This window comes from Gopherus evgoodei, chromosome 6, assembly GCF_007399415.2.
Source record: "Gopherus evgoodei ecotype Sinaloan lineage chromosome 6, rGopEvg1_v1.p, whole genome shotgun sequence".
Lineage (NCBI taxonomy): Eukaryota > Metazoa > Chordata > Testudines > Testudinidae > Gopherus > Gopherus evgoodei.
In genome coordinates this window covers 90,928,192-90,953,754 of record NC_044327.1, presented here as the reverse complement: position 1 = coordinate 90,953,754, position 25,563 = coordinate 90,928,192, and the positions used below count along the sequence as shown (strand labels likewise).

At 42.0% G+C, this 25,563-nt stretch overlaps 1 protein-coding gene across 2 annotated transcripts in view; it reads left to right on the top strand.

The window, feature by feature from the left end:
* Nucleotides 1–898: 898 nt before the first annotated feature.
* The window catches only part of AP3B1 (adaptor related protein complex 3 subunit beta 1), a 312,676-nt gene continuing 288,011 nt past the window's right edge, over nucleotides 899–25,563 (top strand). The window contains exon 1 of one of the 2 annotated variants that reach the window (XM_030566153.1): nucleotides 899–1,058. Coding sequence is in view for 1 of the 2 variants with exons in the window: in XM_030566152.1 (XP_030422012.1) it covers nucleotides 1,116–1,246 (131 nt within the window). In the remaining variant the exon portion in view is untranslated. Of the gene's footprint in view, nucleotides 1,247–25,563 lie in introns of both variants that reach the window. The other variant, XM_030566152.1, reaches the window with a different exon arrangement.

Genomic DNA, 25,563 nt, shown 5'->3' with positions numbered 1-25,563 from the left:
TTGCTGAGGGATATTGTGAAAAACAATTCAAGGTTGGTGCTCCCAGAGCAGCTGCAGATGGCTGAGTACCCCTGGGGCTGAGAAATGAACATGGACTGGAAGGATCACATTCTAATGCAGGGTTGGGACGAGCAGTGGCTGCAGAACTTTCGGATGCAATCATGCAAAAGGCCACTAACTGTGCCAAACTTGCACCAGCTTTCCAGCACAAAGGACACCAGAATGAGAGAGGCACTGGAGGAGCAAGCAGCCATCAGTCTAGAAATCTAGAATGCATGAATGCACAGCTCACTCACTGCAAGACTAGGGCTTTGGTAGTAGGCTGGTTCATTTGTAATAGAGGCTTCCAGGATGCAATGAATGAGATGAAATTGCACGGACCGTGGGTTTTTACTATGAAATCGTTGTTCATACGGGGCTCACTGGCGGATCAGGGCCTAACTGAAATGCTGAAGGTAACCAAATAGCACACAGGAGGAATGCAGATTCTGGGAACACCCTGGGCTAGTACTGGCACCCACGTGAAGAGTTCTGCTTTAAATATATTATTTTTGATCTGACGGGGTCCCTTGAAAGTAGCTACAAGCACACGGCAAACGTGCAGATGGGGGCAGTAATCCCCGGAGCCTCAATCCGTACAGTAGCCTGGGGAGACGATGGGGATGGTGCGGCTGGCCAAAAATAATACATTTAAGCATAAATCTTCACTTAGGTGCCAGTACTGTTCCCTTCCGCCCCCGGCCGGACATTGCCTCAGCAAGGAGACTCCTCCTTCGTCCCCCATCATGGAGACTCCGATTCTCCCTCCGGGGGAGAGGGAGGAGGGTGACGGAATCACAGCACCCGCTCACACGCCGCCGGGTCACGCTAACAGCTTGGGCGGAGCCTCACGCGTCCCCTCTCTTCTCTTCCGGGCCGACGGCAAATCGGTTGCCATAGTAACGTTAAAACAGACTGGGAAAGTTCCGCTTCTGCAGCTCCGCCCCATCATGTGACACTCCAGCCCCAGCCGCTGCCGTTAGCTTCCGGGAAGAGTCCGGTCCGGTGTGCGCGAGCGCGTAAGTTCCATTCGGCAACAGGGCAACCGGCAGGTGAACAGCTGCAGCAACAGCATCATGTCCGCGAGCAGCCTTGGCTACAATGAGCAGAGCGGGGAGGTGGCGACGGAACAGGGGCAGGAGGCGAAGCCCACCACAGCCCCCTCCGTCCCTGCGGCCTTCGGGCTCTTCAGCAGCGACACCAAGAAGTAAGGGAGGAGGGGAGTGCGGGAGTCCGGCATTGGGGCGGAGTGGGCAGGGCAGACAGTGCAGGTGTGGGGGATACACACTGACCGTTACCGCGCTCCTGTGCCCAGCTGCATATGTTGAATGAGACTCCGCTGGTTGATCGCCACAGACCCGCTTACTTACTGCACAGCTTCTAAAAACAACTTCCTTGGAGAGCTGTTTGCCTGAGCTAACAGCCTCAGGAGAACAAAACGATGCAAAATCAATGTACCGTGGTGGAAGTAGTGTTTTTAGAACCAGTCGGTACCTGGTGGTACAGGCATTTCCATGCAAGTTGTGTGTGTGACAGGTACTATTCAAAGGGGCTCTTGTAGCAAATCGGTGACTACCATTTTTCTGATTGCGGTATAAAACATTTAGTTACTGCCTGTTTAAACCGTTGGTGTCTTTTGTTAATAGATAACAGAACAAAAATACACTTTAAAATTATTTTAGTTTTAAACTGTTTCAGGTTGTAGTTCATCAGCAATTTTGATGCTTAAAACCTACTGAAAGATCAGTTTCTTTTTACAGGTAAATAAGCTCTCTAAAAGGTGCCAGTATTCTTATGGGACACTTGTAGCTATGATGTTTGAACTAGACCCCTACATAGGTTGGTGTTAAACATAATGTGAAAGATGTTGTTTAGTTTTGCAAGTGGTCTCAGGACAAAACTGAGGAAATAGAATATCCTTGGATTTAGCATGGAGACTGTGTGTAAGCATACTGGCACAGAGTGTCTGCATCCTCTTAAACAAACAAATCTGAAAGACAAGAAACACATCTAGTATTAAATAGCGGAGTTCGAGAAAGACAAGGTGGGCCAGGTAATATTGTTTATTGAGTCAAACTCTGTTGTACTCCTGAGGGAGTTCTGTGCACAATATTATGGAATTCTGCAAATTTTATTTGTCAGTAAATAAATGTGGAGGTCCAGCATGACAATGGATAGCACAGATGACTGGCGGCATGCATAGGGACCAACTTCCCCTCTTTCCCCTGGGTGCAACCTCCCCTCTGGCCCTGGCCCCGGCCCCACCCCCACTCCACCCCTTCCATGAGGCCCCATCCCATTCTATACACTTACCCAAAGTCTCCGCCCCCATTCTGCCCCTTTCCAAATCATTTCCCAAATCCCCACCCCGCCCCCTCTCCTGAGTGTGTTCCTGCTCTTCGGCCCCGCCCCCCGGAAGCTTGCTAATGCTGCCAAACACTTGTTTGGCAGTGGCCGGGCGGGAAGTGGTGGGAGGTAGGCGGAGGAGTGGTGACGCGATGCACTGAGGGCTGGAGGAGGGGGTGGGGTGGAGGAGAAGGGGAGCTTGGCTTACAGTGGGTGCAGAGCACCCACTAATTTTTCCCTGTGGGTTCTCTAGTCCTGGAGCACCCACGGAGTCGGCAATATGGCTGCATGGAGGTGGGAGATCATCCTGCAACCCCCCCAGGACACAGACTCAATGGTGAGGCTGCACCTCACCCTAACACTGTGCAAGGGTCAGGTATGCCCCTGAGGTCCATGTCCTGGGTGATCTCCCACCCCTGTGCAGCCAGTGGCCAGTGCTCTCCACTGCCACCCTGGAACCTTCACATTTATTTATTCACAAATAAAACTTGCAGGATTTTAAAATATTGTGCGTACAATTTTTAATCTTTTGGTGCTGAATTCCCTCGGGAGTAGTAGGTAAAGCAACTCACCAGGGTTAGCAGCCCCGCACCAGGTGCACCAAGTGTGGTCAGGCAGGCTCAGCCTGGCAGGATACAAGTGTGAAGGGGGTTGGTGTGGGGTGAGTGGGTTCTGTGCGGGGCAGTCTGGGTGCTGGCAGCTCAGTGGGGGGTCGATGCAGGGGGGATTTGCAGGGGCTAGTTGCAGGAGGCTTCTAGGCAATGGGATTCTGCAGGGGGTCCAAGGGAAGGTGGTTGTGGCTCAGTGGAGGAGTCTGGGTGCTGGGAGTTGGGATTGGAGATGTGGGGATCCGGGTGCAGCTGGTTGGGGCTCAGTGGTGTAGTGGTCCAGATGCAGGGGGCTCATGGGATGGTCTAGGTGCATAGGGGGTGGGGCTCATCTGCATGGGGATTCAAGTGCAAGGGGCTCAGCGGGGGCTAGTCTGGGTGCAGGGGTGGGGGTCCGGATGCAGAGGGGAGATGCTTGGTGGGGGTCCAGATGCAGAGGAGGTGGGGCTTTACGGAGGAGTCTGGGCCTGGGGATCTGGATGCAAGGGGGTTGGGCTGATGGGGGATTAGCTCCCTCTACAGTGACTCCTCCCCTGTGGCTGGGGAGTGATGGGGGCAGGAAGTGGCGGTGGCTGCAGAGCTTGGGGAGGTTTCAGGGGTTGTCTGACCTGGCACTGGCCACTCTGTACTCCTTCCCCAGCCCATCTGGGACTGGCAGCTGAGCCTGGTGCGGGGTAGGAGCCAGTAGCTGGGTTGGGGCTGGAGAGGGCTGGGTGCGGGGGGATGGGGCTCGGTGGGGGGGCGTGTCTGGATGCAGTGGGCTCTGCATGCAGGGGGGAGGCTTGGCAGGGTGGGGGTTCGGGTTTGGTGGCCTCTAGTACAGGGGGTTCTGTTTGTAGGGGTGTGAGTCTTGGCGGGGGGTCTGGATGCATGGGGGTTGGGCAAGGGGGGAATCTGACCCACCCACCCCCTCTGATGGTTGCTCTGGGTGCCGGAAATGATGCACCCACCCTGCTGGGGAGGGGTCCATGACTGCTGTTGTGGCTTCCCTTTGCTTCCCCCATCAGAAAATCAGATTTTTTTAATTAAGTTGTTTCCTTAAAAAGCATTTTATCTAAAGATAGTTTTAATTAAGGTACATTATAGCTCAAAGATCTCTCACCATGGAATAGGGATTATAAATTCTAGTTCTATAGTATGAGACAATATATTCATGTAATGTTTAAGAAAAGTTTTGTAAATGAGTTCTAATAGTTCATGGATTAGGGACCCAATCTTGTGGGGTTCCAGGGGCTTCTGTATAGATTATTTAGGTTAATCTGTCTATCTACCCAATGAGTCTCAGTGCTCAGTCTAGAAGATTCCATCAGAGATGCTTAGTTTTGCAGTTCTCAAACTGTGGATTTGTGTCTCCAGAGATAACATGCTTCTTAACAGCAAAAGTGTTTTTAAATAAATAAATAATGTATAGAGGTGGGAAACAACAGCCCTCAACCCTATTGTCCCTCTGCAAATTTGTGTACACAGTCAATCCCTTATCTCTCTAAAAGTGCAAAGTTTCAAAAAATTAAATGAATAGAAGATTGTTGGGGGCGAAATAGATCTGGACAAGGAGAAGAAGTCTGGAGATAAATGTGAGAAGCATATTCCAAAAGTCTTGAGGTCTTTCTGAGTATAGCCTTCATTGATTTGAGATCTACCATACCACTCTCTCACTAGAAGGGAAAACCTATAATGGCAGCATTCCGTAGAAGATACCCAGTTTGGGAATATTTTAATGAAGTTCCTGTACCTGTGGGTAAGACAGGCATGTGAGCAAAATGCAAACAGTGCAACAAAGAAATGCAAGGCCTGGTTGCCCGAAGGAAACAACATCATGAGATGTGTTCCTTCTCAGGAGGAAGTTGCATTGAAGATGATGAAAGGAACATGTTTGAACATACAGGATCTTTAGGTTGCTAAACTTTTTTATTTCATACTTCTTCCTTAAGGACTGCCTGTCTTCCTTCTGGACTATCCCTGAATTCTCATGTTTGAGCAGAAAATATAGTTGTTACTCTACGGTACTGTCATTTTAGATGCAGTTGTGATAAAAAATAAATAGCTGAAATAGGCAGGTCTTCCTTTTACAATTTCACCTTTAAAGTAGTACTGAGTGTCAGTGAATGCAATGAGTAGTATGAGATACTAAATGAGCAGTGTAGTAATAATTAAATAACCACATTGACTTATTTTGTTTAGCAGAATCCGTTCTGAAGACTATCCACCTTCAAGATCACTATCATTTTCTGTAGTTTCAGAGTTATCTGCCAATGCTAGTGTTTGTTATATCATGCATGTCACGTAGTCACAGTATATCATCTGTAGCAAAAAAGAAAAAAAATCTCCGTCATCCAGAAACAACCATAGATAAGTTTGTGATAAGAACCAGCAGATTACAAAGAGAGGTAATTGATGAAAAAATTGCCCAGTTTGTTTATGCAACAAACTCTCCTTTCCATATGATTGAGAACTCACATTTCACTAACATGGTTAAGTCATTAAGACCAGGATACAGGCCACCCATGAGAGCAGATGTCGCTGTCCAAATTGCTGGGTAAAATGTATGAAAGAGAAATTGAGCAGTGTGCAAAAGGGTGAAATTGTAAACCTGAGTCTTGATGGGTGGTCAAGATCCTGTTGTATATGCCTGTGTGACAACAGAAGAAGGGAATGTCATCCTTACAGAAACACTTGATACATCAGGAAATACACGGCAGAATACTTACAAGAATTAGCAGTAAAAATTATAAAAATCTGTTGAAAAAAAATTAAAATATCTCGTACGCAGCTTGGTCACATCCAATGCTGCAAATATATCCAAGATGAGAAGAAATTATTTAGAAGAGAGTGAAGAGAGTCCCAAGCTAATAACATACGGTTGCAGTGCTCATTTGATATACTTCCTACTCAAAGACTTCCGTGTTCCCGAAATCAAGGCTAATGTTGTTGAAATTTCAAAATACTTCCGTAACAACCACTTTGCAGCAGCTGCTCTGGAAAAAAGTGGGAGGAACCACGCTAACTCTCCTGCAAGATGCACGATGGAACTTGCTAGTGGACTGTTTTGAGCACTATATCAAGAACTGGCCTAATCTGATGACAGCTTCTGAACAAAATTGTGAAAAAATAGATGGCACTATCACAGCCAAAATTTTCAGGATTGGGCTTCAGAGAAATGTTGAACACATGCTGAGTATCCTGAAGCCTATTTCTATAGCCTTGAATAAAATGCAGGGAAATAGCTGTTTTATTGCTGATGCTGTTGACATTTGGAAGGAACTGAGTGAGATCTTAAAGAGAGAAATACACAATGACAAAGTTAAATTACAAGCACTAAAAAAAAACGAATGGGACAAGCAATATCTCCAGCTCATTTTCTTACAGATATTCTCAATACTCAGTACCAGTGTCAACTTAATTACTGAGAAGAGGAGTTGGCTATGACATGGACATCCAGCAATCATCCCTCCATAATGCCAACTATAATAAACTTCAGAGCTAAGTGTGAACCATTCAAGAAATATGTGTTTGCTGATGATGATTTAAAGAAAGTCACACCAGTGAACTGATGGAAGTCACTTAAGCACTTGGATTCAGAGACTCTTGGAGTGATAATCTCACTTTTAACAGCAGTAGCTTCTGCTGGTGTAGAAAGAAAAAGCAGGAAAGCTTGTTTTTCTTTTCCAGATTATGAACAAACATGAAAATCAAGGTGGAGATGACTGAGTTAGCTGCAGAAACCAATATTTTAAGTTTCTCATGTTGACCTGGCTGACACAGTCAGTTTAATTTCTTTATTAAAATATTTCATTTAACTATTTTAATTAAAAACAATTTTAACAAAAACCAACCTTATTTTAAAAAAACTTAATGTTTAAATTAAAAAATGCATATGCTTGTTTTGTTAAAATATTATGTTTGCTATTGAAGAAAAAAATCCAGAACACATAATGTTGTTTTAGTTAAATAAAACAATTTAAATGTCTTTCTGGTGATGATCTCCTCCTAATACAGCATGGCAAGAAAATCCTCCAAATATTAATGATTAACTTGTTGAATTAGAGAGAGTTCACCTCCAAATGACTTCATAAATATCTGCTTCAATTACCTTTGGTAAATGAAATAACCAAACAATCATTCATTTTCTGATATAGCTATGAAACCAATTTAAAAGTTTTTTCAAAATAAATCACTTAAAAAATGTATAGTGTGTACCTTCTAAAAATGAAACCTACATGTATCTCTGAGTTGTGAAGAATATGTATTAAGGTTATAACAACCAACAAGAATGCACTTTTATGTAGAAATCCATGATTAAATCGAGTCTTCTTGACTAGTGATTTAAATCAAGTCCACCCTGATTCTATGCTTTTGCTGTGGCTCAGAATTCCCCCAGGGGTATTGTTGGTGAGAGAACCATACAAGCTCTTCAACAAGCTATTCAAGCCAAAAGGGTATCTTGTCAGGAAAATGGAAATCCAATCATATCAAAACCAATGGAAATGAATGTAAATTATGGTCTTGTTTACACTAGACATTTCAGACCTGAAGAAGAGCTGTGTGGAGCTCAGACGCTTGTCTCTTTGACCAACTGAAGTTTGTCTAATGAAAGATACTACCTCACCCACCTTGTTCCTAAAAAAATTCAATTATTTGTGTGTGCTTCAGTTGATTGTTTTGCACAAGTAATGAGTGCCCCCATGCTACCAAACCTAAACTGATATCAACTATACAACAATTCAGTTGGGGTTTCTGTCATTTTTGAGCATTGTTACCTTTGTGGTAATTTCCTTAGCTTGAAAATATTCTTAGTTTGCCAAATGAGTCATTTTTCTGTTCCCCTGCCATTTCTGCCCTCCCCCATCATTTCTTTTAGCCATGATTCCTGCTGAACTGACCTCCCTCCGTACATACAGATTAACTGCACCTTTACCCAACTTCCCCACCACAAATTCTCTTAGCTCTGCTTCTGTAACTCCTCAGCTGTTGTGCCACAGGTGGATCAGTGGCTGGGACTATAATAATAGCTAGCTCTTCTACAGTGATTTTTTTTTTATCTGGAGCTCTCAAGCACTTTACAAAGGAGGTAAGTATCAATTTACACCCCTAAAAGATATGTTTCAGTAATTACTGGCCATCAACCAGTTTTTAGGCTTGAAGTTTTGAAGTTAGATGAAAGTTTCTAACTATCAGAGGAGCGAAGTTCTGGAACAGCCTTCCAGTTTTCCCCTGGGTCAGATAGGCAGAGGACCCCCCCCCCTTTTTTTTTGCCTTCCTCTACAGCATGGGGTATGGGTCACTTGCAGGTTTAAACTAATGTAAATGGTGGATTCTCTGTAACTTGAAGTCTTTTTTAAATTTTGATTTGAGGATGTCAGTAACTCAGCTAAAGATTATGGGTATATTATTGGAGTGGGTGGGTGAGGTTCTGTGGGTTGCAATGTGTAGGAGGTCAGACTTAGATGATTATGATGGTTGCTTCTGGCCTTAAAGGCTGAGTATATATAAGAATTAATTCTAAGAGGTCCTATGGTCTATACTGGGGGTCAGACAAGATAATCACAATGGTACTTCCAAGTCTAAAAAACTGTGAATCTCTCTGAATTCTCATTCTGCAAGTGGGGAAACAGACAGTGAAATAACTTACCCATGGTCATGCGGTAGGCTAGTGGCAGAGCCAGGAAAAGAAACCAGGCTTACTGGATCCTGTATACGTATGTGGTGTGTGTAATTATAAATAAACATGGAAAAGTTAGGATAATTGAAGAGCTCCTGGAGTGTGTGTGTGTGTCTGATCTTACCCCTTCGATTCCTTCTGAAATTTCTAAACTTCACAGAGGGAGAGGAAGATGTGGTAACTGAAGGGCTTGAAGAACAAGCACCTCTGATGTGTTTTTCAGAGCAGGATTTGCAACCAGCAAACTTAGGGCTAGTTTATGTATGAGGTTATCCTGAATAAGTAACTCCATGTTTAGACAAGCCATTATTGGCTAGCCTGAGGAGTTCCAGTACTGGTGATGTGGGGAAGTACCTTGCGGGAATCGGTTATGGGTTATGGTGGGGGGACAGCAGGTACAGTCTGAGCTGGTGATCTACAGCTGACTTGCCACTGAGGACCCATGGATTTGGGACTTTAGTAAATTAAACAAACAAACAAAAAACCAAAACTACTTCCTTGAGTATGACTGGAAGACATGAGTATTTAATTGTCAAGAACAATTTTGGTGGTGGTGCTTAATAGGTCCGTTGTAGGATGTTTTCATGCATCCCATGGCAAATCATCCAGAAGGGTGATATCAGAAGCTTTTTCTTATTTGCCTCAGGTTTTTTAGAGGGAGGGTGGCTTTCTCATCCACCCCTTATGCAGAGCTCCAGTAAGAATAGTTGGGAAGAGAGTCTGCTGTTTGAGTTTAATTCTGTACACATTTCCTGGTCAGACCATTTGAAACTGTTTTGCTAGAAAAACAACAAGGAGTACTGGTAGTCTTCAAGGTGCCACTGATTTATTTGGACATAAGCTTTTGTGGGTAAAAGCTTATACCCAAATAAATCTGTTAGTCTTTAATGTGCCACCAGACTCCTTGTTGTTTTTTGTGGATACAGACTAACACGGCTACCCCGATACTTGTTTTGCTAGAGATGTTACAGGTAATTCCCAGTTCCTGACCCAGGTCCAAGTTGATTCTTGTTGCAGTGAATGGACAGAAGTAATATGTGCGCCCTTGGTATTCAACTCTGGTGGCACAAAGGCTTTGTATTGGGAATTGAATTGGAATTCCTCTCAGGGTGGATTGATTTAAATTACTGACTTCAATCTGGTTTTGCACTTGTAGTTTCTAGGTATTTTTGTATTTAGGAAAAAAAAAGGTTGATTCTCATGGACAACCCACTAAACCATGTTGATGTGCTCTAAAATATAGCCTTTTCACTCAATTTGATGTTTCTTTTTATTAACCAGGAACTAAATCCATAGACATTTGTTCAAGCAATTATATAGCATAATTTACACTTACTCAGGTTCTTAATTTTTTATGTTAGAAAATGGTGAATGATGCATTTCTTATTTACTGGATTTATTTATTTTTCTTTGACTTGTATCAAGCTCGACATGGATGGAAATTCAAGTTGAATTCAAAATGCACAAAAACTAGCATTTAAATTTGTATGAAACAAAGCTACCTTTAATTTGCTGGATATATATCTCTCTCAAAAGGTTATCAAAACATGTTTTGCATTTAAAAGGTTGATGTATTAAAGGAAGTACAGTAGACCACCATTTTATCTGACTCTCCCTTAGCTGGCACTCAGCTCTCTATATTTACAGAACACCTAGGACTCCAGGGTCTGAAGCGGGTGGTCTCTCCTGTGGCCGGTAGATGGCACTGCAGCATCATATTTTCCCATTTTCTGGGGTGTCCGGAGTTTTGATTATCTGATCCAGTCTTAGTCCCAAATAGACAGTATAAAGGGGGTTCTACTGTATCTGTATTTAGTGAATAGAAATTATTGTTCCTGGTTGCTACATGCATGTCTACACTTAAAAGCTACAGCTATGCCCCTGTAGTGCTTCAGTGTAGACACTCACTGCAGTGATGGGAGGAGTTCTCCCGTCAGTATAGTTAATCTACCTCCCTGAAAGGCGGTAGCTTCGTCAGCAGAAGAATTCTTTTGTTGACCTCGCACTGTCAATGCAGGGGGTTAGGTTGGCATAGCTACGTCTCTTGGGTGTAGATTATTCAGTACGCCAATGTATGTTTTTTCAATGTAGACCAGCGCTATGTCTTTCAAGATTTTAGAACTAGTAGATTTCATCCTCCTACATAACTTTTATTCATAGATTGGAAAAAGAAAACAAACTTTCCTGGTCTAAATCTGTATTTAATTTAAATTAAAAAAAAAACAATTTAAATAATCTTGATTTTTTTTTAAAATCTGTTTATCTACCCTGATTCCTCTCTGTGGAGCCTTATTTGTAATCCAAGTGGAGGATGGCGTACTTTTTTTTTAAACACTGTAGTTATGGTCATTAACTTAGTGGTATAAGAGTGAGCATAGGTCTTCTGCTTGTTTTTTTTTAAAATGCGGAGAGTTTTTTAACTGGAGACTACAAAGTGACTGTCATTTGTTCTTGGGATACAATCTGCAGATCTTCCCCAGACTTTTTGAGGTGCTGTAATAACTCCATAGTTATGGTTGGACATTTGTACTTAACACTGAGATTAAGGGTGGGATTTCCAGAAGTGTTGGTCTTTATCTTAACTGCTCCTGTTTATAAAGCTCCACCAGACTTCAGTGGCAGTATAGTTAAGACAGGGGTGTGTGCTCTTGAAAATCCTATCTTCAGTCTGTCTGTTTAGATTATTGTGGAGTAAATTTGGAGACTTCCCTCTTGGACTGCAGAGACAGCCTGAAATGACCTCACAGATAGGTATTACTTGCTCTCTGTAATCTCAATGGATTGTTAACTCTGAAACCTAAAGCTGGCTGTTTAAACATCAGTTTCTTAATTAATGGTTTTGCTGGTGATCATTTTAGCAGAAACTTCCAGCTAATATGCTTATCCTATAAAGTACCTCTCAAATATCCCTGGGTGCCAAAAGTCCCAGATGTTCTTGGCCCATTTGCTCAAACTTCCAGTTTTCCCTCTGGCAACTTTTTAATGATAGACTTATAAATTATCTGTGCAGAAATCTGCTACAAACAATGTAGTCTCACAGGTAATGATATTGGCTTCCATAAGTATAAATATTAGCATATTAATTAGTATGGCTTATTAGCTGTGAACTGGAAAAAATACACTCCTTATTCCTAGTACTTGACATATTAGAATTTGGCAATGTGGTGTGAATGGAGAGATTAATACATAAAATTTTAAACTAAGTTCTAACTGATGATGTCTATAATAGAATATTGGGGATGGTTTATTAGTGTAATTTTTATGATGCATAGAGGGCAGGATGAGTGGCTTCTTAAGCTGCTGTATGCAGTTATCACAAAGGACTTCTTTTTGGGGAGGCATATGCTAGAGATCTCATTCTGCTAGTAGTAAAAGATTGTTGGTGTTCTTAGAAGATCTATACATTTTTAACACTACGTCTTTCACCCAATTCAGGGTAATTCTATTTCAGACCTCTGTCTGACAGATATATTAGTCGCTGAACTAAAAATTAGTTATCTTGGTACAAGAGATTACAAGCTGAGTATAATCATCATGTACAAGCAGTGCAGTTCTAACCAGTAATATTATTCACAAAATTACATTAAAAATTTAAGGTTGTAAAGTTAAGCATTCAAAAGATAGGAAATGCCAGTATTTAAATTGCCTTTGTTATCTTAGTTTGGCTCTCCAATGTATGTTGTAATAGTCTTTTAATTACATTATTGCATACCATTTTATTTTTCACAGGACACCAGCTTCATTCAGTAGACGAGTGATGGTACTTACCAAATGACAAGCTATTCAATATTTTGTTTTCTTCTTGTTGTTCAATGTGTGACTCATGCCTTTTTTACTGTACCATTTTCAAACCCTGCTCTGAATACAGAAATTATTAACTTCTTCAATGGTTTTTCTGTACCATTCATCAGCATATTATCTGGGTGGTTTACAAATACTAAAATTCGTTTTCACAACACACTGAGACATAGGGATCTTATCCTTTTTTTTACTGATTGGTATCTGAGCAGAGAGAGAGATTAAGTTCGGAAGTATCCACTACTTCTGAGTGCCCAATCTGAGATGCCCAAGACTTGGCTTTCAGAGTACTTAGTATTATAAAGCATTTCTAAGTGCAATACACATGCAGCACTGATTTCAGTTGCAGCTGCAAGTACTCATCCCCTTTGCAAGTTGGGCACCCGGAAAACACAATTAGTGAATAGCTTTGAAAAACTTGGCTTAAGTGCCTAGCATCACAAAGAAACACTATGGCAGAGATGGGGAGAGAACCCAGTTCTCCAGGGCAGCATTGAGAGCAGCCTTAACAATCCTTTTTCTTCCAATTCCCAGCCTTATTCACTACACACCTTTCAACATTGGCAACAAATGAGGCAAGGGTCCTAGAGAAAATAGCTTGTACTACACAATCCTGATTCATCCCCAGAACATGCTCCATCCTGTGCACTGAATGATGCAGGGGTCCTGTGGGGAAAAAAGTATGTGATCATGTAATCAAAGACTATCATGGTGCATACACACACACACAAGGTCCAAATGAAGGTTGCCTTCCCTTCCCAAATTCCCGGGGAAGGGATGGCTTCAGTCCAGGATTAGAAGGGAAGATTCCTCAGTTCTCATCATTTAGTGTTTCTTTCTGCAGAGCTTGAAAATACTTCAGAGATGGCCAGTAGGGATCAGAGGAGAGCAGAGTGATATGCATTGCCTTCATGGGTGAACATGTCATGTCAACAATATTGCCAGCCCTTTCCCTTCGAGAGTTTGGGTTTCTGGTTCCTATTTTAGTGACATGGTGATGTGGTGTTCACTTCATAAGACTGTTGTGCTTGCCTCTTAAGCGGTGGAGTTTGGAAGGGAGAATCAAAAAGTTCTGTATCAAAGATCCATGTACTTGCATAAATATTCAGCGCAAAAGATAAGAAATGAGTGAGATTTAACATTGCTCTTATTAATTATTAAAGTTGTGTGTATTAGTTATGTTAGGATAGCAGTTATTTTATACATGTTTGCCTGGCTAAAGATAATTTTGAGTCAGCTTTTGCATCAAATGTTTGTGATTAGAGAGGCGAAGGGAAAGTCTTGGAATGGGGGAGAGAGATCATTATGACTAAAATTGGAATGTACAGTGCCCCTTTTTTACCTTTCTTCTGTATTGATTGATTATATTTCTCTCCTCTTTGGTTTGGGTTCAATCTATTCAGTATGCATTGCTTCTAACAAAGCTTCTGATTACTTGAATCAACCCAGCCATATCAAGAACACAGAGGTGAATGGCTGGGCTTTTTCATCTCAGGGTAAAAACAACAGGATCAGAAAGAAATGGCTCTGATTCCTTTAGAATGGAAAACTGGCTTAATATGTGAGTAGTAGTGATAGAGATCCTCATGACCACAGTGAATTGGCCTAGAAAGCTTTGGCTTGATTAGGTCAGTTAAATAAAATGTCTTATTGGAAAAGACATGGAAATAATTTCTGCAGTATAGTGATATGCTATTTGGCTGCAAACTTAGGAAAAAAATTCATAACTAACCGTAATGAGCCTGTAGTATGCTATACTTCTATGGTAAGGGCAAAAGAGCTGAACCAATCCTTGTTGTCTCCTTTAGCATTAGGAGGAAATATTGCCAATATAGCGCTGTAGAATGAACATGTATGCATGTCCTAAAATACAGGTCCTGCCTCATGAAGCTATTTGCAGCCCAACAGATGAAACTTCACTATCAACAAATCTGTTCTTTTGCTAAAATATGTATTTTGCAAGTATGCAATAAATATTATAAAATTTTAATATGATTTGGTTCCTGGAAACAGCATGTTTGTAGCAATAAAACTTGTACTGAGATATTTAACCAAACGTCAAATTTTACAGACAAACCTTATGAAGAACATAAGTATTTACTGATAGATAGATACAGTATTTAAGCATTTCAACAGATGGCAAAATTTTTAACAAGCATTTTCAACTTTAGTGATTTGCATCTTTAAACTAGAATTGCCAGACAAAATGCATTTGTAATTTATTAGGGTCCTCTTCCTGCAGTTTTGGCTTATGTATGCTGCTGAGCTATTCATCAGGAAAGTTGGCTGGACTGCAAAACTTGTTTTTTGTTTTTTTTCTGAAATTTGCCATAGCCGTGTGCAGAGAGCTGATGGGGATTTCATGAAGATTCTTATTTCTCTATGCAGAAGATTAATTCAGATTCATCAAATCCAAAAACTTGCTTTCAACAGCTGCCAAAGGTGTTTTTGGAGTTTTTAAATTATTTGAGTTTTGATTTGACATCTGTTAGCTGGTCATGGAAAGCTTGTAGAGACTGCCATTTATGGAATTCTTTAAGGGGGAGTACACCCCTAATATTCAAACTTGATGCATATACGGGTTCACTAGTAAATCTAGATTCATGCCCATCTGTTAGAATGGCATGATGCCCACTAATATGATGGTATGCCAGTTTTTATTGGATCTGTAAGCCAGCAAAGATAAATGGTTTGGCTGGAATGTATCCTATAATATAGATACTGAATCCTAAGCTGAGTCTACAGCAGTGGTCTCCAAACTTTTTACACCCAAGATCACTTTTTGAATTTAAGGGCAATCCAGGATCTACCCTTCCCTGAAGCCCCCCCCCCTTGTTCCATCACTCACTCTCTCCATCGCTTGCTCTCCCCCACCTTCACTCACTTTCAGGGGCAGGGGTTTGGGAGGGGATGCGGGCTCTGGGCTGGGACTGAGAGTCTTGCAGTGTGGGAGGGGGCTCTGGGCTGAGCTTGGGACGGGGGTTGGGATGTAGGAGAGGGTGAGGAGTGCAAGCTCTGGGAAAGAGTTTGGGTGTAGGAGAGGGCTCCAGGCTGGGGCAGAGTGATGGGATCTGGGCTGGGATTAGGTCGCGTACTATTGGGGTAGAGGTGTGCCATGTACTAAAGATATCTAGAGGAAGTAAATTGTACATTTAATCCGCTTCAAAGATGGTAATAAACTAGGAGGGAATCAGATAGTCTCCAGTCATGCAGGGTCCAAAGATGCAATTTTATTGCTTTATGCTTTCATGTTTGCATACATAAAGTGAGAAACAACGATTTGTGTATGTATTTAAATACCTTGTTCACTTTGTGTGCTTTTTGTATTTTCTTGGAGAGGGAAAAATCTAAAACTTCAGTGTGTGGCTTTTTAAAAGATTTGTGTTGGGAAATGTCTGAGGTAGCTATACACCACCTTTGCTTTATCTCATTTTTATAAAGCAATACATAAATAAGTTAATTTTTGTATTTACTAGCATTACTAGGTACTATAATTGACCATAGCTGCTTTTATCACACAGTAAAAAAAAATTGCTCCCTGGGGGGAAAAAATGTAAATGGATCAAAAACAATTAATGTTGTCTTAATGGAAATGCCAAGTTGAAGCATCTCGGCATGCAGAGCAAAATTTAAGATTTTTTCAATTGTGTTATAAAAAAATCTAGTATTTATATCTTAATCAATAGGAGTCTTCCTTTCCACATCCTCTTCCTTCCAGAAACAGTATCCAACTGGTCACCTGGATACCTGATCACAAATACCAAAATATACTTTACAGAATGATTTGGGCCAACATTTAATGCCAACATTTAAACATGTGATAGGCCTTTTGAGCTTGACCTTTTTTATTTAAAAGTGGTGTGAACTGAATTAGAGTGTGGGAGTTTGAAATAAGTATGTCTTACCCCATTTCTCAGCAAATAAACTGTAAAGTTACATGTCCAGGATGAAAGATTTGACTAGCTTTAAATCCTTTCCTTGTGTATTTTTCTTTGTCAGTGGGATGAAATCTCATTTTTCATCTGACTCGAAACTGAGAAACAACAATCCAAATGGGGAATGCTTTGAAAAGAGTTGCTGTGAAATTGAATTTTGATTTCTACTGTCCTGGTTATCAGTAGATAATCTGTCCCTGTTTTTGCCCCCTCTATCCCTGCTTATTTTGGAAAATGAATCTTTTTTTGCACTTTTGTTTATACTAAAGATAAAGTTCCCCCTTCACTTCTTTTCCCCAGTCCGGAAAACATTTGCTTTTGGATGCTACGTCATGGTTTTTTTCAAACTGCATGGAAATTTGGGTCTTGCTGAAAGAACAAACAGCTGTTTTCTCCTCTGATTGTAATATGTAGGAGGAAGTGTTTAGATCACACCCAAAGTGCACTGCTTTAAGTGCATGTGTTGTTTAAGATCCTTTAGTTGAATTTTCAGCTCCGCAAGCCGATAATGAATATAAATATAAGTATGCCTCTAATGGAAAGGGAAAGTAATACTGAATAGCACCACAGGATGTCACTCAAACAGTTGTGTAATGAAATGAAGTGGACAAAACACAATTTGTAATTTCTTATAAGAACCCAAATGAACAGTAAAATGAACAAATTCCTAATGTACACTGTACCATATGTTTCATAGTAGATGACACTAAAATGAGTTTACAATTTTTCTTTTAAAATTATAAAATTAAACCTTGTTTTCAGATATAGAGCTGGCTAAATTAGTCTGAAATAATGTACATTTTAAAACATGAGCAGATTTTTTGGGAGCAAGTTATGACTTCAGTATTGTATATTCGTAGTACATAACTGAATCGCAGTATTAATGCAGATTTCCACTTCAAAACAAAGGGATTTTGCCCTTAAATGTTGTGGTTATTCACGAAGTGTCAACATAATTCCCTAAAACAAAACAGTCATTAACGAACATTTGAGTTACATACATTTGCTATCAATAAATTTTTTTCAAATTGCAGTTTTGACGTGGTTCACAGAAGTTAGCTACTAATTCTGGCTGTATGGAAGAAAGCATTAGCAGTAACTAGGCTTTTAGGTGTTTGACAGTCAACTTTTATATGACTTGATGTATCTTGTAACAGTTGATGTATCTGTTAACTTCTGGCTTAAAATTTGAGACAGAGCAGTAATTTTGTCTGGCAATGTGTTAATACTGAATTCTGCTTAGATCTGTTTTTGAGATGCTGCACCAAAAGTCAAACTTCTTGAGCATAATTAAAAGACCATGTTAGGTATTGAGTTATCCTTGGAATTTGGTTTCAGGTGGCCTCTGCATAAACCCTTGGTAACTTGGATTACATTTTTTTTTAAATATACAGTATCTATAAGTTTCTTTCAGAAGGAAAACCATCAATCTGTGATTATCAAGACTGATTCTAGAACAGTCTCACTCCTCATTTCAGCATCAAGCTGTAGGTTCCATTTCTGTTAGGCACTGATAGGGAATAAGATAGAAGAGATTGCCTTCATGAACCGGATCCTGGAAAAGTCTAGATGGTAGTTCTTCTTATTCTTGTTTATATTACAGTAGCACCCAGAGGACCAGTTGGGGTCTTGGCCTCATACATGGTACAAAAACAAGTCAGTTTGTGAAGGAGACAAATCTTAAAGAGCATGTGCTTAAAAGCTGCAGCTCACAAAGATAGACAGTTGTACAAGAAAGTGAGGAGGAATCGTGGCCTCTCCACTTTGAGAAATTTTTGAACTTCAGATCAAATGTCCTTATGACTACGTTTTAGTCATGGGTATTTTTAGTAAAAGTCATGGACAGATCATGGGCAGTAAACAAAAATTCATGGCCTGTGACCTGTCCATGACTTTACTATATTATATATCGTAACAAAAACTGGGGGGAGGGGGGGCGCGTGAGTGCTCTGGGGGAGTGCCACAGATGCTGGGACAGCGTGGCCCGGAACCCGTGCTCGTGTTTGGGGGTGGGGGGGAAGCACAGCCTAGGACCCCTGCTGGTGTTGGGGGATGGGGTGGGGGGCAGCATGGGGTCCAGTACCCCCGCTGGTGCTGTGAGGAGGGTTGGCAGGGCTTGTAGGCTCCCTACCTGGCTTTGCGCAGTGCCCCAGAAGCAGCCGGCATGTCCCCACAGCTCTTAGGGGGAAGGAAGGGTCAGAGGGCTCCCACCACAAACTCCGGCGTCTCCATTGGCCAGGAACCACAGCCAATGAGAGCTGCAGGGGTGGTGCCTGCAGACAGGGGCAGCACGCAGAGCTCCCTTGCCCCTCTGCCTAGGAGCTGCAGGGATATGCTGGCTGCTTCTGGGGAGTCCCTTGAGGTAAGCGCCACCCGGCACCTCTGCCCCAGTCCTGAGCCCCCCACTAAAACTGCTGCTGGGGTGTAGGGGTGCAGTGGCCTGAGACTTCCCTAGCAGTGGCTGGTGCAACTGAGCCAAGGGCTGCCTGATTTGCTTGGGCAACCCCGTAGCCAGCCACAGCGACTGCAACAGAAGTCACAGAAAATTATGGAATCCGTGACCTCTGTGAAACACATGCTGCCTTACCTGTAAGTATGCTAAAAGAGGGTGTGCCGAAACACATTTCTACTGAAGACATAAGTGAGTCATGAAAGGGAGTGAAAACAGAGGCACCTCAGGGTGAACTCATTTCTTTCAATTTAACCTAAGCCACCCTCATTTCTCTTTTAACCACCTAGCTATAAAACCAAACCTCTAAGCCCATAAGCAATAAAGATTTGGGAAGGTCTTAGGGCCCTATTTTCCATATTATGATGATATAAAGTTAATGCTTAGTTTAGCACTTGAATGCCATTTTGATAGGAGATACAGCAACACCAGAGGGAAGGGTCCATATTCTGAGTTATGGTCTGTCTATACAAACATATCAGAAATCATTCAGTGTAAGTCAAAAAGCAATTCTGTAGTGATAGGGACAGGAGACTATCAATCTAATGTAAATTTTGGACTGCTACCATCTTGCTTAGCTTAATGCTTCTCATCCATGAAACTAACAGGTCTGACCATCTTTTAAAGCCAAGTTTAACTGACTGACTGGAGAATAACTTCCCCTGGATAACTGGAGAACAGTCTGGAATTCCGGGTACAAAACTTTCAGCGACTAGAAAGTGTTGAGGAAAGAACATGGGCAAATGTGAGGGGCAGATGTATCAAGAACAGGGTTTAGATTTTTCTGAAATATATTTACAGATTGATTACCATAAGTCTGCATAGTCTGTGCAGTGGGGAGGAGAGCATGCTTTGGGATCAACATAGGCTATATCCTTCAGAAAAGAGACTTTCTACTTTTGATTTAAAGAATAATAATAATAATTCTGGTAACATCTAGCTGCCTCATCAGCCTATGCATCCTATTATGCTAGGAATAAGAACCAAAAAGCATAAAAGGGATGAGGGGGTAGGGAAAGGACTGAGACTTGGTCAAAGAAGAAAATAATATTTAGAGTTTTAAAGGTAACTTGGCCCTTTTGATACATAGATAGTTAGAAATAACTGGAAGTGCTAAAGTATACTTGTGTGTTGAATTAATGCAGTGTCAAAAGTTATACTGTAGTTCTAGAATATTTTTGTGTGTAGTTTATGTGGATTTTAAAACTTTTGAATTTATCTTTTCTTAGACAAAAGTCAAATCAGTTTGTGTTCCATATTCTTCCCATACTGTGGTGTAGCAGAAAGCTGGCACTAGGCATAAGTAGACTAAGCAATTTCTTAGGGCCCCGAGCAGCTCCAGAGGGCCCCCTATTAATTATTAGTAAGAGGTAGGGGTGTGTGTTGGGGGGGGAGGGATATTCCCATTTGGGGTCTCTAATGGGTAGCACCAGCACTGATATAACAGCAAGTTAGCTGAGGTAAAGTTGAAGTGTGGTGCACAGGGAGTTACTAATGCAGCTTAGTTTCCAGTAATGAGGAATGTGTGTGTCTAACTTTTTTGGGTACTAGGCTAAAAGTTACCTTGGGTTGACACAGCTGTGCAGTCATCTGTACATTCCTTTGGTACTGGGAAGTGGACATGAATCATATGAATGCGATTTGTCAAACTTCATGAACTGGAGAAGTATAGCTTCAAAATAATGAACACAAAAATGTAAACTACATTTTTGAGGCTTGTTAGGCTTGTTTAGGGGTTTTGATTAAGGAACTGAAGTATTTCTGTGAATTTTCTAATTTCTGAGGTGGTGCAAATACCAGTGCATTGCACAGCAACTGATAGAATAGAAGGCTGTAAAGTAATTGCCATGTATCATTGTTTGTTGAAGTCAGCTGATAAGACACATTCATGTAGGGAAATGACCTTTGAGATTTATACAGAATTTTTTAAAAATTAAAACAGTGAAGGGCGTGAGTATCTTGTTACATCGCGAGAATTTTTGTTGTTAGACTTCAGTATTGGTGAATGTATATAGGCTAAGTTAGCTGAGTGCTGATTTCTTTTCTAAACTTCAAAGAATGGAGCAAGGCTCGTTATTGGCTAAAATTAGTGAGGCTTCCTGCAATATTAGTTCTGTTCTTGAAACGGTAGGGAGCCTCCAAGTTACTCTGAAACCAGAGCCTACTGTAGAGGAAAGAGAGCTTGCCAGTGCAGCTGCTGATCAATATGAGCAAAATCTCACTGTGTAAGTATCTAATGCTTGCTAATCTTTTCCTCCCACTCTCAATTTCAAATGCAAATGTAAAATGCAGTCTAACTAGATAAGCAATTTCAAATTTACATTGGCTTACTTGTTTTTTCTTAATTTTAAGTTAATGCAGAAATACTATTTCCAGATAAACGAATCAAATACCGTAAATGTTTTGAAGTTTCTGAAGAATGAAGCAGCACCACATTGAAAAAAGAAACTTTGGGAGTAGGAAGTCTTCATCTTTTGTTTCTATGGAATTTATGAATTGGCTTGCATCTTCTTTCTGTTTGCATGCTAGAATATTTTTATTTTGGTGTGTGTCCAGAGCACTTCTACTTCTAGAGGATACTCTTTTATGTTACACAGCAATACAGAAGTTTGCAGTGGAGGCAGCAGTGCATGAGAATACTACCAGACTCTGACCAGCTAAATTGTGAATGATTTAGCCCCCCTGCAAATACTGTTCATGCCATCCTCCCTAGCTTTCCCAGCCATTCCTGTCTACTATATCTGGACTCTCCAAGCCCAAATCTCACATTCGTGTGTCCAGAACTTGCAGTCCTATTTTCTTTGCTTGTTGCATAATAATTTTGATGCATCCTAAAAAGAATTCTGGGGCTTGTTATTGGTGCATCAAATGCAAAAGTATGAATATAGCCACTTAATTTTGGGGGACAGTTAATGGTGCTGCAGTGAGCAAGACAATTGGAAAATACAGCTAAATAGCAAAAACTTTTTTACAGTATGTTTTCTTTTTCATTAGAATAAGCATGTTGGTAAATGTGAGAGACTCCACTTTGTTCAAAGTTATGGTATGAGTGGTTAAATCTGTATTATACTTGTTAATTTTTCATAGTAAATCATTTTTCATAAAACACTTAAATCAGGGGTTCTCAAACTTTTGTACTGGTGACCCCTTTCACACAGCAAGCCTCTGAGTGTGACCCCTCCCCCCTTAAAAATTAAAAACACTTCTTAAAAAATGTTTAACACTATTGTAAATGCTGGAGCCTGGGTTGGAGGCTGACAGCTCGTGACCCTCCATGTAATAACTTTGCAACCCCCAGTTTGAGAACCCCCGACTTAAATTCTCTGAGAAGTAATGACTTCATGTGTAAGCTGACAAAAATTAATCTCCTGCTAGTACTGTTTTTGTCTCCTGGCTCCTTAAAGAACCAGGCTCCTATTTCTGTGGAGTTTTTCTGACTAGTGTACTGTTTTTGGTTTTAAGACCAAACTTGCAACAGGCATTTCTCTGACTAAATGAGTCATAGTAACAACTGTTAAGTTAAAGTGTTAAAGTGAACCTCCCTTGGCAGAAGTGGGTAAAATATCTAAGGCCTTGTCTACACTACCAAGTTTTGTCGCCAAAAACTGCCTTTTATCGACCAAACAGTGTGTGCGTATACATTGTGATGTGACTTTTGTCCGGAAAAAATGCCTGGTTTTGGTGACTAATACATTCACCCCAATGAGAGACTTGCATCTTTTTCCTCTACATTTTTCTCAATGAAGTGCCAGTGTAGACACCACAATTGATTTCATTGCTTTAATTGGCCTCCAGGAGGTGTCCCACAATGCCCATCATGACCGCTCTGGTCAGCTGTTTGAACTCCACTACCCTTCATGTAAATGACCATCCCTCCCACCCGCCCCTTAGAAGCCCTGGGAATTTTTGAAATTCCATTTCCTGCTTGCTTGGCGTGGAGAGGTCTCATTGCATTTTCCAAGGTGACCATGGCAGATTATCTCTGCAGACGCTCTCCAGCTTGAAGTATTGCAGAGGTGTTGGATCTGATCAGTATATGGGGAGAGGAAGCTATGCAGTCCCAGCTGCACTTGAGCCATATGAATTGGGATACCTACAGGTACATTTCTCAAGGTTTGTGCAAAAAAGGCTATGATTGGGACATGCTGCAGTGCAGAGCGAAGATAAATGTGCTAAGGCAGGTGTACCATAAGGCGAGGGAGGCAAATCGTCACTCCTGTGTTTCACCTAAGACCTGCCAGTTCTATAAGGAGCTGGATGCCATCCTCTGTGGCGACCCCACCTCTGTTGCCAAGAGCCCTGTGGATGCTTCAGAGGGAATCGAGGCAGCGGAAGGAGGACCTAACCTGGAGGAGGAAATTATTGATGATGAAGAGGCGAAGTTATAGGTGGATGTGCAGCTCCTGGCAGGGTTGTGCAGTGGGGCAGGCAGCCAGGAACTGTTCTCCACTCCACAGAGATCTAGCCAGTCTCTGCAGTTGCTCTCTGGGGAGCAAGAAGCAGGAGGTGAGATGCCTAGTAAGTGGCTGTGGCTTGTGTAGTGCAGAGGTGGATTCAGAGTATAGAAATGTGGGACGCTGGCTGTGTTTCTGTGAGGTGATCATTTCCCTGTGTAGCTAATCAGTATGGTGGAACAGGGTGTTGATGCAAGCTGAGATCTCACAGGAATCCTCCAGAGAGATCTCCAGGAAAGTTTCCTGGAGGTACTCGGTAATCCTCTGCCAAAGGTTCCATGGCAGAGCAGCTTTGTTCCTTCCCCCGTTGCAGGAAACTTTTCTGCACCGTTTGGCAATCACTTGTGCAGGGACCAAAGCAGCACATAGGCAGAAGGGTGGAAGCCACAAGATGTACTCTCATTTCCCTGCTTACCCTTAGCAGTGAGATGTTGGCTAGAATGACCACCGCCTGTTGAAAAGTGTGGCAGTATTTTAGAATTTTTTCCATAGACTGCATCACAACCCTTGCAGAGTGTGTGCGCTCTTTTCCCCCACGTGGCCCACCACCTCTCAACATTCACCAGGCTTTGGCTGTTCACGGAGATGTGTGCCTGGCTAGGGTCAGCGATGATAGGGAATATAACCCCTTTCACGATTCCTTAAAGTGTCTCTGGATGCCCGAAAGGACTGGTACTCCTGTAATACCACTCCATCCTACACCTGAAAGCCGCCCTAAGGTGCCTCTAGACCTCCCACTACGGGAAACAAGACCATTCTCAGCCCCGAAATGAAAAAGAACTGTGCGATCAGTGGCGAAGCAACCGGGAAGAAAGTCCCTGACTGTTAAGGATGTTAAAAGTTGGCCGTGGTATAAAAGACGAAACATTGTTACCTGGCAAGGAGGGACTTGTGGAGTGTACTCCTGGGAATGTGGGACAAACTGGGTTTTGGGTTTCATTCCCCAAGCAGCTACCTGTAAGTATGGCCAGGTACCATATCCGTGTCAAGGGCTCCCTGAATTATTAAATAAACCTAGCCCCTCTCCTCCGACTACTCCCCTGCCCCTGCCCCATAATTCCCGTACCCCGGTCCCAACCCAAAAGGACATCCCAAACAGCACCCCTGTGCTTCACCCCCATGCCGATTTTAGCATGGGCATTACCTCTAACATTTTACGATGGCCCAGGCCATCCCCCTCTGGCGATCTGTGTTCCTATTGCTCGACTAGGTTATTTTTTTCAGTCCAAGGCCTCATTTATAAATGGGTGGTCGAATGGGGAACTTTTGGAGCCATGTATATCAGCTTCGTAAACATAACTATTGACCCCCATGCTCGACCCGTTAAGACCCTTTACTTTGTACATAATTGGCGAAAACATGTAAATACAATGCTAATCCCTGGCCTGTGTTCCACCTTTGATGAACAAGGTCCCTTTTGTTTCTTAATTACCCAAGTAACCCAATTTGCCGTAAATACCCAAAGATTCTGCCCTGCTACAGTGTCCTTTGGCTGTAAAGAAACCCTTCCCCTGACTAAAAATATAACCTACACCCTAATTCAATATACCCCTGCACATACAACCAATATAACCGCATCCAAACAGGGCATTCAAGTGCTCAGACAGCAGTTATGGTACAAAGCTACAAGTAAAGGGGATTCTGCAGGGTTTAAATGGACCATACTTGATGCTACTTTGGGAACTGCTAGGTTTTCTTTACCCTTAACTCACTTCCAAATTAGTGCTACCTACCCTAATTGTTCCCAGGGAGCTGCCCTCAGGTTACTACAACAACAGGCTTGGAGCCACTCATCTCAAAAGAAAAGAGAGATCACAGATACCCTATGAAAAGGGGCTAACAGTGCTGCCTCTGCTTGGAATATCTATAAGACCCAACAGCATAAAAGTAGATTAGGACAGTTAGAAAGGGCCACAGAACTTATTTCCAGGGCACAGGTAACGGGGGTCTGGGCTGGGGTAGGTGAATTACATATGATCTCCACCCTTAGTGTCTTTACCCAGGATCTGCTCAAACAAATAATTATTCACACTACGGAGGCTGGGAAGGCATTGCAGTGGGACCATGCTTGCTCCAAGGTACAGGATTTCCTTAATGTTCAGCTAGCCTCCATTCAAAAAGACCTCAAGCACCGAACCTGGCCCACTGCCCTCACAAATGCCTCGGGCGTGCCACCTGATTTATGGTCATGGAGACACACTTGAAAGTTTTCGGGGTGGAATTGCTGGCGCCCACAGTGTTCCTTCCAGGTTTATGGCCTTGTGAAAGGAGTGTG